The sequence below is a fragment of the Gobio gobio genome, assembly GCF_949357685.1.
Source record: "Gobio gobio genome assembly, chromosome: 19".
Taxonomy (NCBI): Eukaryota; Metazoa; Chordata; class Actinopteri; order Cypriniformes; family Gobionidae; genus Gobio; species Gobio gobio.
The window spans coordinates 2,997,740-3,015,691 of record NC_137112.1 but is presented as its reverse complement, the minus strand read 5'-3'; the positions used below and the strand labels follow the sequence as shown (position 1 = coordinate 3,015,691).

The window sequence follows — 17,952 nt, the reverse complement described above, 5'->3', positions numbered from 1 at the left end:
CGCTCACACAGAGAAACTCAGTCACACACTGCCGTAAAAATGGAGAAATGTGGAGTTTATTTATATTTATAACACGATACAGTTGCAACGTCACATTCCCAAGAGTGCTGTTTGCCTGAATAACATCACGACTGAAAATGACACTGATTTCATATGACAGTTCCATAAACAATTATTAACATTAAGTCACTTACATTTTGATGCAATATTGAGTGTTTTTGTTCCATTTCAGCAGCGAAAATAGTTCCAAAAGACCACAGCAGAACGCGTGTCACAGCAACAGCGTGTTAGTGAATGATTCAGCATTTTGAATTAATCAATAGAATCAAAGATTCAATTAATTATTCGGAAACGCCTACCTCATTCTTAAATGAATCAGCGTTTGAACGAATCGACTCAATGACTCGCTCATTCAGACGGTCACAGCGCCACCTACTGGTGCTTTAGTTTCATCTTTCCAGCCTTTCTTATTTGTATATTTAAAACAATCTCATAACAATATTTAATGAAGTTGTAATTTTTCAGTGTAAATTATTTAATTTGACTGGTAACAGCCAGTGTCGTCTTCTAATTTAATTGATTGATCCAATTTAAGAATATAAAAGGAAATCTGAATCATAGCCTATATTTAATAAGATTAGGGGAAAAATGCCCTTTATAAAAGGTAAAAATATCACAAATATGCATATGTCAAAACTTTTTTTTTCCGGACAAGCACATTTTTTACTCGGACAAGTGAATGACAGATTTGCACGTGAACAAGCTTAATGTCGAGCCCTGTAGAAACAATAACTTCTTATGTTTAGTGCTCTTAACATTTGCCTTATAAAGTTTACTGGGAAAAATAAAAATGTTTAGTGCTTTTTAGCATAAATACATAAATATAAAACAACTGTAATTAAACGGGCTGCTGCACAAACAACTGCAAAACGGCTCATTTTATGATTTCATACAAATGCATTATGAAAAAAGGTGGTCATCAAATGCATAAAATCTTTAAAAATGTAAATCAAATTAATATTTAATAATTCCTTCCATTTTCTTGGCAAACTAAGAGCTGCACATCAAGTTTAATGTGTGATATTTCTGAAATATATACAGGTTTTATTCAATATTTACATGTGTATTAAAGTTGACTTGTGTATCAACACATCAATACATGCAAATTACAGGCTGATCAATTATTTTTTGTGTTCAAAGAGTTACATAATTTCAGGAAATCCTAACATTTTGTTACATTACGGTTCATGTCTTCAAATTTAAGAGCTCTTAAAATGAGAATATATAATTTAAGTTATGACCTTAAATACGATCGAGCCGGAGGAACCCTGCATCATAAGCATAATACACAGGATCACCACAATGCATTCTGGGATTGAACTTCTCTACCTGTAGCATGGACTTGGGGTGCGGCAGCTCTTCGCCCTGATAGATCTTCATGTAGGCCTGAGACAGAGACACACACACACACACACACACACACACACACACACACACACACACACAGGGGTCAATCCCAGCACACACCTGAGCGATGGAGGCCGGATGGGAAACGCTCTTACTTTGAAATACTGCAGGAGATCTCGACATGTGACTTTGGAGCCGCTGATCTCCTTCTCCACCAGGTTCTGAGGAGCCAACAGAAGCGGCACCAGATTCACCAGCTCCCTCTTGAACTCGTCATCGATGTCTACACACACACACACACACACACACACACACACACACACACACACACACACACACACAAGAAGCTCATTTATTTGGCTGATGTGAAATTTCCATTTCAGTGATCAATAGTTCTTTTGGCCATCAATGGGCTGAAACACGATCAAACGTCACACTGAATGTGGATGAATGGCTGTCCAATCATGATCTGACATAGTGTCACTGAAATATGAAGCCAACCCACCGAAATAAAGCTGAAGAAATGACAGCAATATATCCCAGTAGAATGAATTTACCGGTCAGCTGATTATATGGGCCGATTTGAGCCTGTCACAGATATAATCGGCATATGCCGCAGATATGAACGCGCGACTCACAGTGAATACTCACACAAAATTATGTCTTATCGAATATCATTGTATCAACAGTTGGTTATGTCTTAAAGGGATAGTTCACCCAAAAATGAAAATTAGCCCATGATTTACTCTCCCTCAAGTCATCTGAGGTGTGCATGACATTCTTCTTTCAGACGAATAAAATCTGAGTTATATTACAAAAGTCCAGGCTAATCCAAGCTTTAGAATTTGATTCATAGTTGCTCTGTTTTTGAAGTCCATAAAAAGTGCATATATCCGTCATATAACTGCTCCACGCGGCTCTGAGGTGTTAATAAAGGCCTTCTGAAGCAAATTGACGCGTTTGTGTAAGGAAAATATTCATATTTTTAACTTTATCAAGTAAACTTTCGACCAGCCGCATTCCATGGAAAAGTGTTGAATGTTGAAAGTGAAACTGAAGATGCGTTTGTGATGTCATGACCGGACCTGGTCGCGTTAGTCTTTCCATCGGCAGGGGAACTTTCAACAATTTTTCCATAAATTGAACAGGGAAGGCCGAAAGTTAACTTTAGAAAGTTTTTAATATGGATATTTTTCTTACACAAACGCGTCGATTTGCTTCAGAAGGCCTTTATTAACACCCCAGAGCCGCTGGAGCAGTTATATGACGGACAGATGCACTTTTTATGGACTTCAAAAACAGAGCAACTATGAAACAAATTCTAATGCTTGGATTAGCCTGGACTTTTGTAATATAACTCAGATTTTATTCGTCTGAAAGAAGAATGTCATACACACCTCTGATGACTTGAGGGAGAGGAAATCATGGGCCGAATCCAGATTTTTGGGGATCAGCCGAATACCGAATCCACTGGTTAAGATTCTGCCGAATCCGAATCCTACTCCCATCCTCACTCCGTTATCACAGTTAGGGCTGGGCGATAAAATGATAACGATATGTATCGCGATAGACACGTAATCGATATCAATAAATAAAATAAAAAAAGGATAAAATTTGAGATGCATGTTTTTTTTCTTTGTCGGAAGAAACCAGAGGTTGCGAAGCAAGTTTGGTTGCATGAACAAATGCACTCGCTCTCTGGTAACCAAGCAACATAGGAAGTGACAGGCTAACAGCCAATCAGGTAACTGTCTCAGGTCTGGTTGCGCATATCGTTGTCTCGTGTTGGATTAATTCTTCAGTAAACAGCACCGGCGTGGAGTGACCAGTGGAAAATGAGCGCCGCAGCGAGCGAGGAAATTGTTGATAAAACAAGTTTTTTGGATTTTATAAGTCTGACCGTAGTCAGACCAATGTCGTCTGTAAGACTGTCGTCCCCACCAAGACTGGTAATACCACACACTTGTTTTAACAGCCTTGTTTATAGTTTCGTCTGGCTCCTCCGCTGACAGCGCGCGCCTCGTCCGTTTGGGGGCGTGTTTATACTCGACGCGCTCGCCGTTGTGCTATTCTTTGGCTGAATCCGAAATCGCCCCCTAAAACCTCAATCACTATTCCCTACTTTAATCCACTAATACAGTTCACTTGAAGGAGTGAATGAAAATGAGTGAGTGCTGTGTGTTCATCGGCTGTACACTCGTTATTGCGGTCACTGGTGTAGTGCAGGCTATACGCAGGTATACCCACTTCTTTATCAGTCGGCATTGCGTATACACACTTTTAAATCCCCTCTGTTGCGCATCATTCAGCAGTGTTCTGCATTAGCCATGACAGTCCAGCACATCATTTATAATTATATGTATATAACGTCGTATCACAAAATTACAGTTCAATTAATATTCTTTATCGATTAACTATAGGCGGAATCGCACTGAATGACACACAACAGAAGCGCTTTCTCTCTCACGTGCGCTCTCTCTCTCGCACAATCAGTTCTCCTTGCGCCTGAATATTCAAATACACGCGCACACAGATGTCAAAATATCCATCGTGTGGAGTATCTCACAAGAACACAGTCGGTTATGGCTTAAGTGTACGTAAACAGGTGGGTAATAACTGGATATGTGTCAGAATATTACGTTGATTTATTCAGCAGCCCAATTAAATACCTGTCTGTCATTAATGTTAATCAAACAACTAAAGGTGTTAAATAAATGTATACATATTAAATAAAACTTTTTTTTTTTTTTAGGCTACTATTGTTTTTGTAATTTGCCTATTTGCTTCTTTGTTCTTTTATAGCCTATAACCTAAAAAATAACTCATATCATATTACATTTCTCATATTAGCCTATGCTCATATTGTCCACCTGCACATACTAGCTGATATGCAATGTAATCTTGATTTGGGTGGTCACTCTGCATTTTAAAGTTTGAAAGAGTTTTAAATCTTCTAAATCAAAATCAAGTAATTTAAGCATGCCAAAGTCAACTTTAATCATATAAAATGTAATTTCCAAACAGCAAAATTGTGGCCAGAGTGGCTAGTAACTTTGGAAAACCACGAGCCACAGTGACTGCGGAGCAAAAAAGTTCATGTCAAACCCTGTATAATAGTTGAACATATTGTTTTGAATATTTTGTTGAATTCTTTGAAAGATGATGATATTTTAAAAAAAATAAACAAATCTCTGACACCACGCTTGCCTCATCTTGAATATATCTTATATTCATTCATTAGGCCTGCGTAGAACTAGCCTGGCTCCGCCCTCCTACGTACTTCCGCTCAATTTTCATTTTCCTTCAGTACTACGTCTGGGACTGCGGTATATGCTTAGGTTTTCGCCCGAACAATTTTTTACCGGTCCAATCAGCGAACAGAGGGAGTGGCTGAGAACGATGACGATGTCGTGCGCTAGTTTGAGTTGTAACGTTAGTTCAGTAATGGCGGCAGTGAAAAATGCGAGTGTGTGGCAGCGCTGACGAATGTCCAGAAGTTAAAACCGGTCTCGAGTCCTCTCATGAGGGAGCACGGAGGCATATAAGGACGAGCGACACCGGCGAAGGACGAGAGAGGACCAGGCCTGGATTTTAAGTTGTGTTTTGTTATGTTTGTGAGCAGCAGTCCGTTTTACTTATACTTTCATTTTGTGTTTATTATTTGATTAAAGGTCCTTTCACACTGGACGCGATTTTGACGCGCAAATAATTTGCGCGATGGTTTTATTTTGTGATCAGCTGTTTGTGTAATGAGAGCTTTCACACCGAACGCGAATGTGCTGCGGCGAAAAAACGATGTTTATTTTTTCCGTTTCGTTATCGATTTTTTTTAACACTCGCAGCGACAGAAAAGGCTTAAACCAATCACATACAAGGAAACAAAGGTGACGAAATGTCCAGTTGATGTCATTCGCCATTCAATCAACATTAACCTTTGCCAGGTGTGGCATTTCTCACGAGATTACAGCTGTAGTTGTGTTTACAGCTGTGCAGATGCAGATGTGTTTGCCCACTATAGGCTACAGATTACGATATTATAATCAATACACTGATTTTTTTTTTTTTAATCTAATTGCGTCCGCGACTATAGAAAGTGAATGTGTTTCCGTCAGTACGACTGTGGCACTTAAATGTTTACATTGTGATTCAACTGGAAACACAGCAGCTCCGTATCGAGCCGTTCCTGAAGAGTGTGTGTGTGTGTGTGTGTGTGTGTGTGTGTGTGTGTGTGTGTGTGTCGTCAGATGCGCTGCTACCGTCTCTGTCTGGAGGAGCTCCTCAAATTATCCCACGGACATTTGAAGTAAGTGCGGAACCGGCCATGATAAAGTTTTAGCTCCTGTAGAAGATGAGCATCCTCCCCTTCAGACTCTCTGTTCTTTAAGACTGGCTGCACCCAAAACCTTCTTCTCTGTCTTTTAAAGAAAATTAAAAGCTCGTCTCCACTGAATGATTACGTGTCCGTGTTTCTCAGCTGTCGCCGCGAATGTTTTGGAATGTTGGAGCTCTGAAACGTCGCAAACTCGCGTCGCGGCTGATGTGAATGGTTTTGACGCGAACTATTCGCACACGAAATATTCGCTTCGCTTTTCCGTTACGCGTCCGGTGTGAAAGGGCCTTTAAAGTTGTTAAACGTTCTTCGGTTCCCGCCTCCTTCTTCCCTGAACAAACGAACTCCCGCTACACGGAGCAAGAACAATCACTGCTGTACTGCTGATGTTGTGGTCCGGGAAAAGTATTTTTGAGCTCGCTCTGTTAGTGGTGAAGGAGTTGCTGAAGCCGTCCGTCTCCCACCACCCGCGAGAAAAACCCAGGCTGAATTATCGACTGCTTTTGACAAACACCAAGGTCGTGTGGTAATGTAATGGCTGTCCAAATCCACATCTCTGAGTTATCAAGAATATATCACTTCAAAACTCACTGTTTATATCCTTTACAGACCTCTGCAGAGCACCGTGTGCTGTAATTTGAATGCATTTCTAGACTTGTATTTCTTTAAATACTGGCAAGTGTTTACAAGAGCAAAATATTTCATCACCGCTCAAAAAATAAAAGAAGAAAAGCACGTAAACATTTGAATTGGGCTGTTATTCACGGCAGCATTTATTCTTATCATACCAAGCATATGACATTTTATTTACAGCATACAATCATGTTATGATTGCACGAGATATGCACCACGAGAGCAGCGCGTTCCGATAACTGTGAATAAATAACAATCCGAATGCACAAGGTTTTATCACTGACACTGAGGTGGTGTGCTCAGTTAATGTGAGAATCAAAGGCGAACGGCGCATGACATGCGTCACGACTAGGGTTGGGTATCGTTTGGTTTTTTTTCGATTCCGGTGCCAAACCGATACTTTTAAAATGGTTCCGGTGCCTAAACGGTGCCTGAACCGATACTTAAAAAAAAAAAAGGCCACAAAACGAGGTGGATGACATTAAATGGCTTTTTATTTATTTATTTTTTATTTAAATTGAACCATTTATTAAAAGTTTAATGTATACTTAAATGTATGAATATAAATAAATACAAAACACAATTTACTTATTTACAAATTATAATTTACTTATTTACAAATTCACAGTAAAACCTAAGCCACCTAACCCAACTACAACAAGCCTAATATAACTCTAAATAACAGTTACAGTAATAACAGCGGTCGTCTGTATTCTTGCTCTGCTACAAACCAGCTTCGAGCTTCAGCTTTATTTTGAAATATGATCATATTCTCTGGCTAAATATTTTAGAACGCATTGCCTTATTGTTTCCATGGCGACGCGTCATGTTTCTCACATGAGACACAGCAGCCGCCATAGCGCTGACGGCTCAGCTGTATCGGGTTTATTTAGCTTTTTCTTTTTATTCAAAATATTCACAAACTTCTTAACTGTGTCACGAACTATCTGATGTTCAAATGTGTGAGTGAATGTGTGTTAGTTGATCTATAAAGCGCAATGGGCGGCGCCATGTTAGTTTGCGCCTCAGAATCGGATCTGTCGGATTTACAACACTTGAGTTAATTCTCGTCTCACGAAATACATGAAAGTAAGTGACCAGTGAACTGGAAGAAGAATAGAGTAAACTATATAGTTACTATATAATGTGCATGTATGTATCTGATGTGAATAAAACATGTAACGTTAGTCAAATTATAACCGTCTGAAAGGATTGTCATTGCCGCTTTCATAGACATCAGTGGGTGTTTTGTTGCTAGTAGCCTACTTATGAGCATTTAAATGTCTGAAACCTGGAATAAACATGATGTGGTTGAAAACACTGAATAGTTGTCATGAGATGTGGTTGAAAACACTGAATAGTTGTCATGAGATGTGGTTGAAAACACTGAATAGTTGTCATGAGTTGTGATGTGACGAGCGCTGAGCGTCTGTCTCTGGCTCGGTGCAGCCAAAGCACGCGAAAGCACGTTTGAATTTTGGCACCGAAATGAGGAACCGAAATCTGCGTTCTGATTCGGTCCGGTACATACCGGTTATATAAGTACCGGTGCCATATTGGAACCGGATTTCGGTACCCAACCCTAGTCACGACCAAACGTTAGCGATTGGTTCGGCAGATCCAGAGTGACTCTTGGCAGATCCAATAGTTTTACACTTCAACAGAGTTCCCGCCTTCAAGGAAGTAAACGCTTTTCAATGGAGAGTGGCCAGACTCTATGTACAAATGAAATGTACGAGAGTCTGGTAAAACCAGGCTAACGTAGAACCAGTGATATTTGCAAATGTTGGCACACTCAGGCGTACACTATCTGTTGCAAATGAGCCATTCCAAGAGATAGTTCACAAAATAAAATACTGGCAGAGACTACTTGCAAGGTGAGAGAATAGTTGTTTGACAGGTTTGAAAACCCCTGGAATAAAGAATAATCAAAGTGTATAATTATGTTGTCTCTATTGTCTGTATGCCAGTATTGATTGCAAAATCTGCACCTCTTCCGGCTAATATTAATGTCATAGTGATCGTCAAGCAGCAAAAGTCAAGAGACAATGTGCAAATACTACTGGCTCATTTTCGGGTGAACTAAATATGCAAGACTAGTCTTACATGTCACTGCTTATAACACAGGATGTTCATCTATTGCTGGGCCGCTTTAAAAAAAAAATTGGGGGCAAAAATTAAAGAGTATACCCACTTCTCCAGGGACCACTACACCACTGATTGCGGTGCATTGTGGGATAGAATGAGTGCACTAAACAACGTCCACTATGGTTTCGGACACCACTACAAATGGCTGTCCTCTCAAATAATGCACTATTTAAGGGTATAGGGGGCGATTTTAGATTCAACCTTTGAAACATGGAGAGGTAATGTTACTCTGCATCAATACCTTATGACAAAGCAACTAAACGCTAACAGTTACACAGAAATAACCGAGGCACTGCACCTTAATGTTAAGAGATAATTGTGGTCATAAAAATATATCAAATATCGACCGATATGAAACACTTATATCGTGATACAGTTGTCAGCCATATCGCAAACAACGTCCACAGCAGTGTAGGGATGCTCATATTGACCGTTCAACCGTTAACCGAAATAACTTTGACCGATTAATCCTATCAGTTAACAGAACTAACCCTTTAAGGCTTTTAAAAGTGTGGTTTTGGTCAAGTTTACTAACTACACACGCGCAGTCAGAGGCTCGCGCTGCGGAGACAGACGAAAGTATAAGCGATGTTTGTGAGGGTGTTTACTGTCAGCAGGCTGCGCTCCAGACTAACTCACATCACTTAGACATAACCTCTGTTCCCACAGAAAAACCTCTGTTGTGCAGCCAAAAGCTATTTTAAAGGTTTCTACTTTTGTTTTTACATGCATCAAAGGTCAACCCCCCCCTATTATTTTCTGATAAGTCAGGGTGTTGACTCACATTTGCAGCTAAAATTATGTGTGTGAACTGCAGACTCTATTTAGGAGCATGTGTGTGAATAAAGTGCCCGCACCTCGTAACCGGCCGTCGAAGTGAGGGTTGGTGGCCACTTTGAGTCCGGGGTGTGGCAACAGGAAGCAGCTGATGTTGGAGAAGCAGTTGTGGATGTGTTTCCTGACGTTCTGAAGTTCTTCATGTTGATTCTGCTTCACCTGAGATTAATCACAGCATAATTTAGACGCTCTGCGCTTCTCAACCGCTCGGACTCTAGAGCCTCCACTGCCCAAACACTGATGTTTTATTGATATATTGAATTATTTAACATGGTTTACTAAACATTAAATTAATGTGTTTTGTGATTCCAGAAGCCCCCAAAAAAATGTTTTTTAATTCCTTTATCTTATTTTCATGCTTGTTTTGCCTTTTTAAAATCATTTTAAGTCATCTTGAGGCCCCTGGTTGAGAACTTTGTTGATTGTGGAACAACAAACAACCAGATTTGAGAGACAACTTTACAGTTCATGTTTAGACTTGAGTTAGGAGCTTCTACATAATTTCCCTCACATCCTCTTCAAGGATTATGGGTAGTGTTAGGGAAAGGGCTCGGACAGGAATGCAACAAAACATGTTGATCCAGGAACATGTCTTGGCAAGAACACGGTGACCATTAAGAAGCTGTACGTCACACGAGCAACAGCGTCATGTGACCCACCTGAAGTCTCTTCTCCAGAAACGTATTTCCTCCATCCAGACCGTAAGCGTGTTCGTACGGGTAGCTCCAGTCTCGGATGAGAAACACCAGGGACTGCGCACAAATACAGACACACAGCGTTACAGCAGCATTTCTCACACACGCACACACACACACACACTCTCTCACACACAGTACCTGGAAGGGTTTCTCGTAGATCTCCTCCATGGCCAGTCGGCCGTACTCTGTGAAGAGCTGAAAAAACAAGATGAGAAGGCAAAAACACATTATAAGTGGCAGTGGCCGCACTTTATTGTCGACTTGCACTAAAAGAGTAACATACATAGAGCAAAACAAAACACCGGTCATCAGGGTATCTGCAGGTTTCACCAAGTCAAATTTAAGACTTTTTAAGACCTTTTTAAGACCATTATGAATTAAATTTAAGACCTATATAACGAAATGAAACAAAAGGAAATGCAGAATCACAAAATGACTTGCAAAGCAAATTCATTTATTAAAATTGAACAAAGTATTAGTAAACTTGCACTTCCTCATAGCTCAATCCCACCAGGATTAATATACAAACACACTACCGGTCAAAAGTTTGAGAACAGTAAGATTTTTTTAATGTTTTTACAGAAGTCTCTTCAGCTCAACAATGCTGCATTTATGTTATTAAAAATACAAAACATCTGTAATATTGTGACCGTTCTGTTGTGACTGTTCTCTATGTGCATATATAGAGTAAATTGTCATTTATTCCTGTGATCAAAGCTGAATTTATTATCATTACTCCAGTCTTCAGTGTCACATGACCCTTCACTAATCATTCTCATATGAGGATTTGATGATCAACAAACATTTATGATTATCAGTGTTGAAAACAGTTGTGTAAAACATTTTTTTTTTTAGGATTCTTTGATGAATAGAAAGTTCTAAAGAACAGCATTTATCTGAAATAGAGAGTAAAAAAAAAAAGATTTTTGAAGGATTATGTGACTCTAAAGTCTGGAGTAATGATGCTGAAAATTCAGCTTTGAATCCCAGAAATAAATTGCATATTCAAATTAGGGGTGTGGCAATATACCGGTATTGACGATAACCATGATATTCAGAGCACGAAATATCGACATCGTGTTAATTTAGGGTGTGGCAATATACCGGTATTGGCGATAACCGCAATATTGAAAATGAACAGGACTGGTATGATAACATGACGCGTAAATACTCCGGTGTCTGACTGTAGCCGTGTTTTTTCCTCCCTCTCTATTACACACTGTTGCAGCCATAAAAATAGTTCAGCTTTGTTTGTAATGTCAAATTTGTTATATTTCGTTTAGTTTCTTTATTAAGTTAATTTAGAAAAAAATTTTGGGGCAATTTTCGTTAGTTAAATTAAAGTTTTCGTTTTTTTCCTAATGACCAAGCGGCCAGCGGCCGACAGTGAGTTAACCGCATGTTTGATCAATTTATCCTCTCAAATCAACACTTGACTTGTCTTGCCTATAATAAAATCCATATATATAAAACACTTCAAGCATATCACAATGTAAGTTTATATGTTTACCATCACCACCACCACAGTAAAAATGCATTTTTGACAAGCTGAGGCAGGCCCGCACGCAACGACGCCTGCAAACGAAACGGGCTACACAATCTAAACTATAAAATAAAAACATGCATTGTCTTATGAATATAAATCCAATCTTCAATTTCCATTCTATAGGCTATGCAAATTCAGATCACGACAACGAAAGCAACAGATATGAGCTGAATTTTATTTATCGGCTCATTTCAAGTTCAAAGGCCGTAATAGGAGAACGAGCGACCTAAGCACTGGTAAGAACATTTAGTCTCATTTGTTTTAATGGAGATTATTGTGTTTTTGAGCATCTGATTCTGAGCCTTTGGCTACTTTCACTTTCACTGGCGGCTGTTTGCGTCTTTTCTTGCATCTTCTTGTAGTCCCTTCAGCACTCGGTGCGCGCAGTGCGTGGTGGGAGCGGTGGATCATCTGAGTGATCGGATTTAAATCCGCCTCGAAAGAATTTCGGAAGACATTTAATCCTGATCTCTTCACAATATGATAGATATATGATCAGAGAAAACGAATGAAGTGAGCAGGTGTAAAAAGGCCATAACTCTTGCAGCTGCGCTGAAGGAACGCAACGGTCAGAGTCACCAGTCAGAGCCAGTCGACGGTCGCGGTCTCATAGTTTCTTTTAATTAATGAAAAATGTCTATTCTTGTATTTGTATTTGCAATCTAGTCATGGCCAATAACATTTATGTTAATATTTATTCATCATCATACTGTTGAACTTGACAGTATTTTCTCTCTTGTTATTTCATAGGGAGCTTCAAAGACAATTTATCAGTAACAGTATTACCCTGTTTATCAATATCCAATTATGTTTGTTGGGTAAAAAATAAAACTAAATAAACAAAGTAAAAATTAATTGGTAACACTTTACAATAAGTTTCCTTAATTAACATTAGTTACATTAGTTAACATGACTTAATAATGAACTGCACTTATTCATCTTTGTTAATGTTAATTTCAACATTTACTAATGCATTATTAAAATCTTGCTAAAATGCACTGTGAACTAACATGAACAGCTCTATATTAACTAACATTAACAAAGAAGATTAACTAATGCTGAACAGCTGTTGTTCATGGTTAGTTCGTTAACTAATGCATTAACTAATGTCAACTAATACAACCTTATTGTAAAGTGTTACCAATTCATTTGATAACTTTCTCCCCCAAGGTTCTATAGATATCGCGATATATCGATATCGTGATTTTTTTTTGGCCACAATAACCGTGGTGTGAAAAATCTGATATCGTGACAGCCCTATTTCAAACATAAAAAAAGTTATTTATGTTTAAATAGGACCTACAGTAATGCACACATTCGGTACACTCGCGCGAGCGCTGACAGGCGGCAAACGCGAGCACAGAATGCGCGGCCAGTCTGACATCGGTCCGTGTGGCAGTAGCGAATCAGTTCGGGGTTTACATCGCTTTTTTAGTGCTATCGGGAATATCGCGAGATGGCAGGTAAGAAAGATTCGCCTTCGCTTTCACGATCGCGTGAACTGGAAGAACTGGAGAACTGAAGCTGAAGAATAAAATCAGTTTGATGTGTCTGTGGTACAATCCGAAAGAGCCTCGCGCCAATAACATGAAAGCTGATTGGCTGCAATATAAGATGCATGCTGGTCTCATTTGTAGTTGTAAAACAGCGAACTATAGTTGGACTAGCGAAAGAACGAACTACACACACACACTAAAGCACTGCCGGAGCATTTCAATGAGCAAGAGCTAGCATTACATGGACGTAGGAAAATTAAGACCCGTTTAAAATTATTTAAGACATAGAACTCAATACTTCAGCGAATTTAAGACTTTTTAAGGCCTAAAATTTTGATTTTGAAATTTAAAGACATTTAAGACTTTTTAAGATCCCGCGGGTACCCTGGTCATGAATTAGAGTCTAAAACGAGAATTTTTAAAGAGAAATGATGATGACAAAGCCTCCTAAAATGCAGTCTCAAAGACACATACACTATATCATACACTCACCTAAAGGATTATCAGGAACACACACTAATACTGTGTTTGACCCCCTTTCGCCTTCAGAACTGCCTTAATTCTACGTGGCATTGATTTAACAAGCTGCTGAAAGCATTCTTTAGAAATGTTGGCCGCGACGTCAGATTTTTGAAGAGAAATTGCCAGATTACACTTTTAAATGCAATTATTGGGTTTCAATTTACTCCAGTAATCAAATGCATCTACTGATAAAAATAAAACGTTGACTAATATGTTACCAACATACGATTTTATATAGTTTATATTCTTTATTATAAATGGGCCGAGGTAAACATCTTTAGTTGTTTTTTTTTAGGCAGTTGAATATAACTTTAAAGTCCAGTATAAATGTTCATTTCAGTTCTCTTCAACGGCAGTTGCTAAATATTACAAATAATGTAACGAAATACATTTACTCTGTATTTGAGTATAATTGTGAAGTACCTCGATTTTTATTCAACTTCATCGCAGAGGCAAATATTGTGGTTTTATGAAAAACTGACTTTTAACACATGGATATTACATTTTGATATTAGTTATCGTTTAAAAAAGAATCTAAAAATAAAATACACTAGAAATATGTCGTCTAGATCAGGGATAGGCACCGTTGGTCTTGGAGGGCCGCTGTCCTGCAGAGTTCAGCTCATAGAACAGTTATGCATGTTAAAATATTTTGTTTGCTTTGAGGATGTGAGTTAATTTAAGTTATTATTCCCTCTTTCTGAAAACATCTTAGCGACATGGCAGCCGTCGAATAAGGCCGCACTGCAAACCTGTTGGTAGACAGTGGAAAATGCCCTGATCCAGATGATGTCCCGCTGACAGAGGCTTCACCAGGGTCAATAAAGCCCAGCTCAATAAAAGACTACAGAAAAACATTTTATTCCATCTGTTTTATGTACTGTTAATTTTAAAATGTATTTAGTTTTTCTAATCTTAAACAGAACTTATGTAAATAGTTCTGTAAATAAAAATGTATAGAATTTGTTTCATTTACAAATTAATTGACGTGACAAAAAATAAATGTACAGAATTATTTATTTAATTTACAAATTATAACTTGCATAACAAAAATAAAGCGTAACAATAATATTTCATTTACACATTTTAATTTACAAAACCAAAATTTTAGTTCTTAACAATCTCTCAAGTAGAGAAAACAATCAGTCCATTCTCTCCCTGCTCTCCTCTGTCTCTCGCGGAAACTTCCTGTCCTCTCTCAGTCTCTCCATCAGCTCATCCTCTCTTCTCGTCTCCTCTTGGCTGGAGTTGCTCCTCCTCATCTTGGTCATCCACTGCTGAACTTGGCCCTGGTGTGTCCTCAGGGATGATGGAGGCAATGAGGACAGTGGGGTTGTCCCAACCCCTCAATCATGAAGACAAACCATGGCCAAGTTCCCCCACTCCCTCACCTGTCCCAGGACACTTTCAATCCTAAAGCAGAGAAAATAAACATGTCTGTCAACAACAAACACAACAGCACAATACATTTCAGTAAAGATGTGTCTATTAACTTGCATACTTTTTATTTATTTTTTTAAGTTGTAATAAGTTTATTTTTTTACCTGCAAGGCAGGGGTGCAATCTTAAGAAAATTTAAAAATATGATGCATCAGTAGCCTACAAACATACAAAATACTCCAGAAATCATATTTATAGATACTCAAATTCTATATTCTCGATTTTTCCGGCCTGGTAAATAAATACTCATTTGCTGCCTCATTTTAGTAAAGCTGCTAAAAGTTACTTGATCCATAAAACAAAACGAAATATTACATCAGATCACCTAACGAATAAAGCTGTGCATTGGTAACACAGAAATAAAGACCACCGGCTTTTAAAACGTTTCGTTGGTTATTTTAGTAAATTAAAACACAATAGGCTACTTACATGTATAAGTGTTCCTCGGCCGCGGGATGGGCAGAGGAATACACTGCGAAGGATCCACTTGTTCTGGTTGGTTCTATCCTTCGCGGCCGGAGAGAAAGACGGTGGGTAGGGTTGCCAGGTCTCTGCAACAAAAGTAGTCCAAAACTCCCAATGCGATTTTCTCCATCGAGCGGCCGAATTCTCCACTGCAGTTGTACGTTTGTGGGTTTTGGAGCGGCGAAATCGTACTTATGGGGTAGAAACAAACCCGCGAAAATAATTTTTCACCCGCGGCAACAACTTAAAAGTAGCCTAATTCGGCTGAAAAAACGGGGACTTGGCAACACGGACGGCAGGCTGCATTTGAAGGACCCTTCGAATTGAGACAGCCTTCGTCGCGCTGCGGTGACGCAATCGGCCTTCAAATGCGGTCTTTGAAGGATGCAGCCCCCGAATTGGGACACAGCTACAGTCATGTTCAAGAAACCAATTTGAAATGATTGGAGCTTTGTGACGGTGCATTATCCTGCTGGAAGTAGCCATCAGAGGATGGGGACATGGTGCTCATAAAGGGATGGACATGGGCAGAAACAATGCTCATGTCCAATTGGCACTAAGGGGCCTAAAGTGTGCCCAGAAAACATCCCCCACACCATTACACCACCACCACCAGCCTGCACAGTGGGAACAAGGCATGATGGATCCATGTTCTCATTCCGTTTACGCCAAATTCTGACTCTACCATCTGAATGTCTCAACAGAAATCCAGACTCAGACCAGGCAACATTTTTCCAGTCTTCAACTGTCCAATTTTGGTGAGCTTGTGCAAATTGTCGCCTCTTTTTCCTATTTGTAGTGGAGATGAGTGGTACCCGGTGGGGTCTTCTGCTGTTGTAGCCCATCCACCTCAAGGTTGTGTGTGTTGTGGCTTCACAAATGCTTTGCTGCAAACCTCGGTTGTAACGAGTGGTTATTTCAGTCAAAGTTGCTCTTCTATCAGCTTGAATCAGTCGGCCCATTCTCCTCTGACCTCTAGCATCAACATAGCATTTTCTCCCACAGGACTGCCGCATACTGGATGCTTTTCCCCTTTCACACCATTCTTTGTAAACCCTAGAAATGGTTGTGCGTGAAAATCCCAGTAACTGAGCAGATTGTGAAATACTCGGTCTGGCACCAACAACCATGCCACGCTCAAAATAGCTTAAATCCCCTTTCTTTCCCATTCCGACATTCAGTGTGGAGTTCAGGAGATTGTCTTGACCAGGACCACACCCCTAAATGCATTGAAGCAACTGCCATGTGATTGGTTGATTAGATAATTGCATTAATGAGAAATTGAACAGGTGTTTCTAATAATCCTTTAGGTGAGTGTATACTGATAATTATTAGTAGTATTTAATGTAACAAACAGGCAGATTTACAGCATTAAAATAAGTCTAAATAAAACGTAACCGCACATGTAGAGCCTCAAACTTATCTGTGAAGAATAAATCATGTTGGGCACCTGTATTTGATATTTGTCATTCAACACAATGAGATTTTTAAGCCTGACTCGACCGGTAAACACTCATGGATCAGGACGTCTCACCTGAAGATGTTGCAGATCGTCTTCTTGAACGTTTTGGGACAAATTATAGACCTGCACGGAGCTGGTCATGGTGCTGAGGGCAAACAGGGTGGCGCAGTCCTTGATGGTGGACTGGCTGTCAAACGCTCCCTGTGTGTCCAGGAGCAGCACCGCCACCTGCGGACACACAGATGGTCACGGGTTACTGAGCCAGAACACGCCTGATCTCACACAAAACACAAACAGAGCCCTATGAAGTCACGAATCCAGATTTTACTGTATAATGTGGAATTTGTAATATTTTTTATGAATAAATAAAAAGCAGGTCAACACACTTAAATCAAATCATGAAATGGACTAGTGTCTATGAATATTAAAGGGTTAGTTCACCCAAAAATGAAAATTCTGTCATTAATTCCTCACCCTCATGTGGTTGGACACCCGTCAGACCTCCGTTCATCTTCAGACACAAATGAAGATATTTTAGTGTAAAGCTGATGCTGAGAAAGGCTTCAGATAGGCCTCCATTGGCATTCAGTACATTTACACTCACAAGACCCATAAAAGGCACTAAAAACGTCATTACAAAGTCCATCTCACCACAGTGGCTCTACAATAATTTTACGGTGCGACGACAATAGCTTTTTGTGCGAAAAAAAAAAATCAAAATAACACCTTTATCCAACTTGTTCTTGTCTTCCGTGTGTGTCTTCACGACGCATGCGCGAGAATATGACGCAGATCCGGCGTTCGGACACATGACCCAGAAACTATTTGTTTACAAGCAGAGGAAGACGCGCGTGTCTAAGCTGTTGAATTCTACATTGATCGTGCTTTAGGTCTCGGTGTAGTTCTCAAAATGGGGCTTAAGTGTGCATTTCATGGATTCCCGAACGCCGGCGCTACGTCATATTCTC

General features: G+C 39.5%; 1 protein-coding gene across 5 annotated transcripts in view; it reads right to left on the bottom strand.

Annotated features, from left to right (window-relative positions):
- LOC307142768 (atlastin-2) overlaps positions 1-17,952 on the bottom strand; it is a 39,367-nt gene that overhangs the window by 5,576 nt on the left and 15,839 nt on the right. For all 5 annotated transcript variants that reach the window (XM_079843851.1, XM_079843848.1, XM_079843850.1 and 2 more), the window contains exons 4-9: positions 17,057-17,212; positions 10,192-10,248; positions 10,015-10,107; positions 9,376-9,514; positions 1,563-1,690; positions 1,390-1,446 (exon numbers count right to left, since the gene is read on the bottom strand). In XM_079843851.1, coding sequence (XP_079699977.1) covers positions 1,390-1,446; positions 1,563-1,690; positions 9,376-9,514; positions 10,015-10,107; positions 10,192-10,248; positions 17,057-17,125 — 543 coding nt within the window. In that variant the 5' untranslated portion in view covers positions 17,126-17,212. The remainder of the gene's footprint in view (positions 1-1,389; positions 1,447-1,562; positions 1,691-9,375; positions 9,515-10,014; positions 10,108-10,191; positions 10,249-17,056; positions 17,213-17,952) is intronic.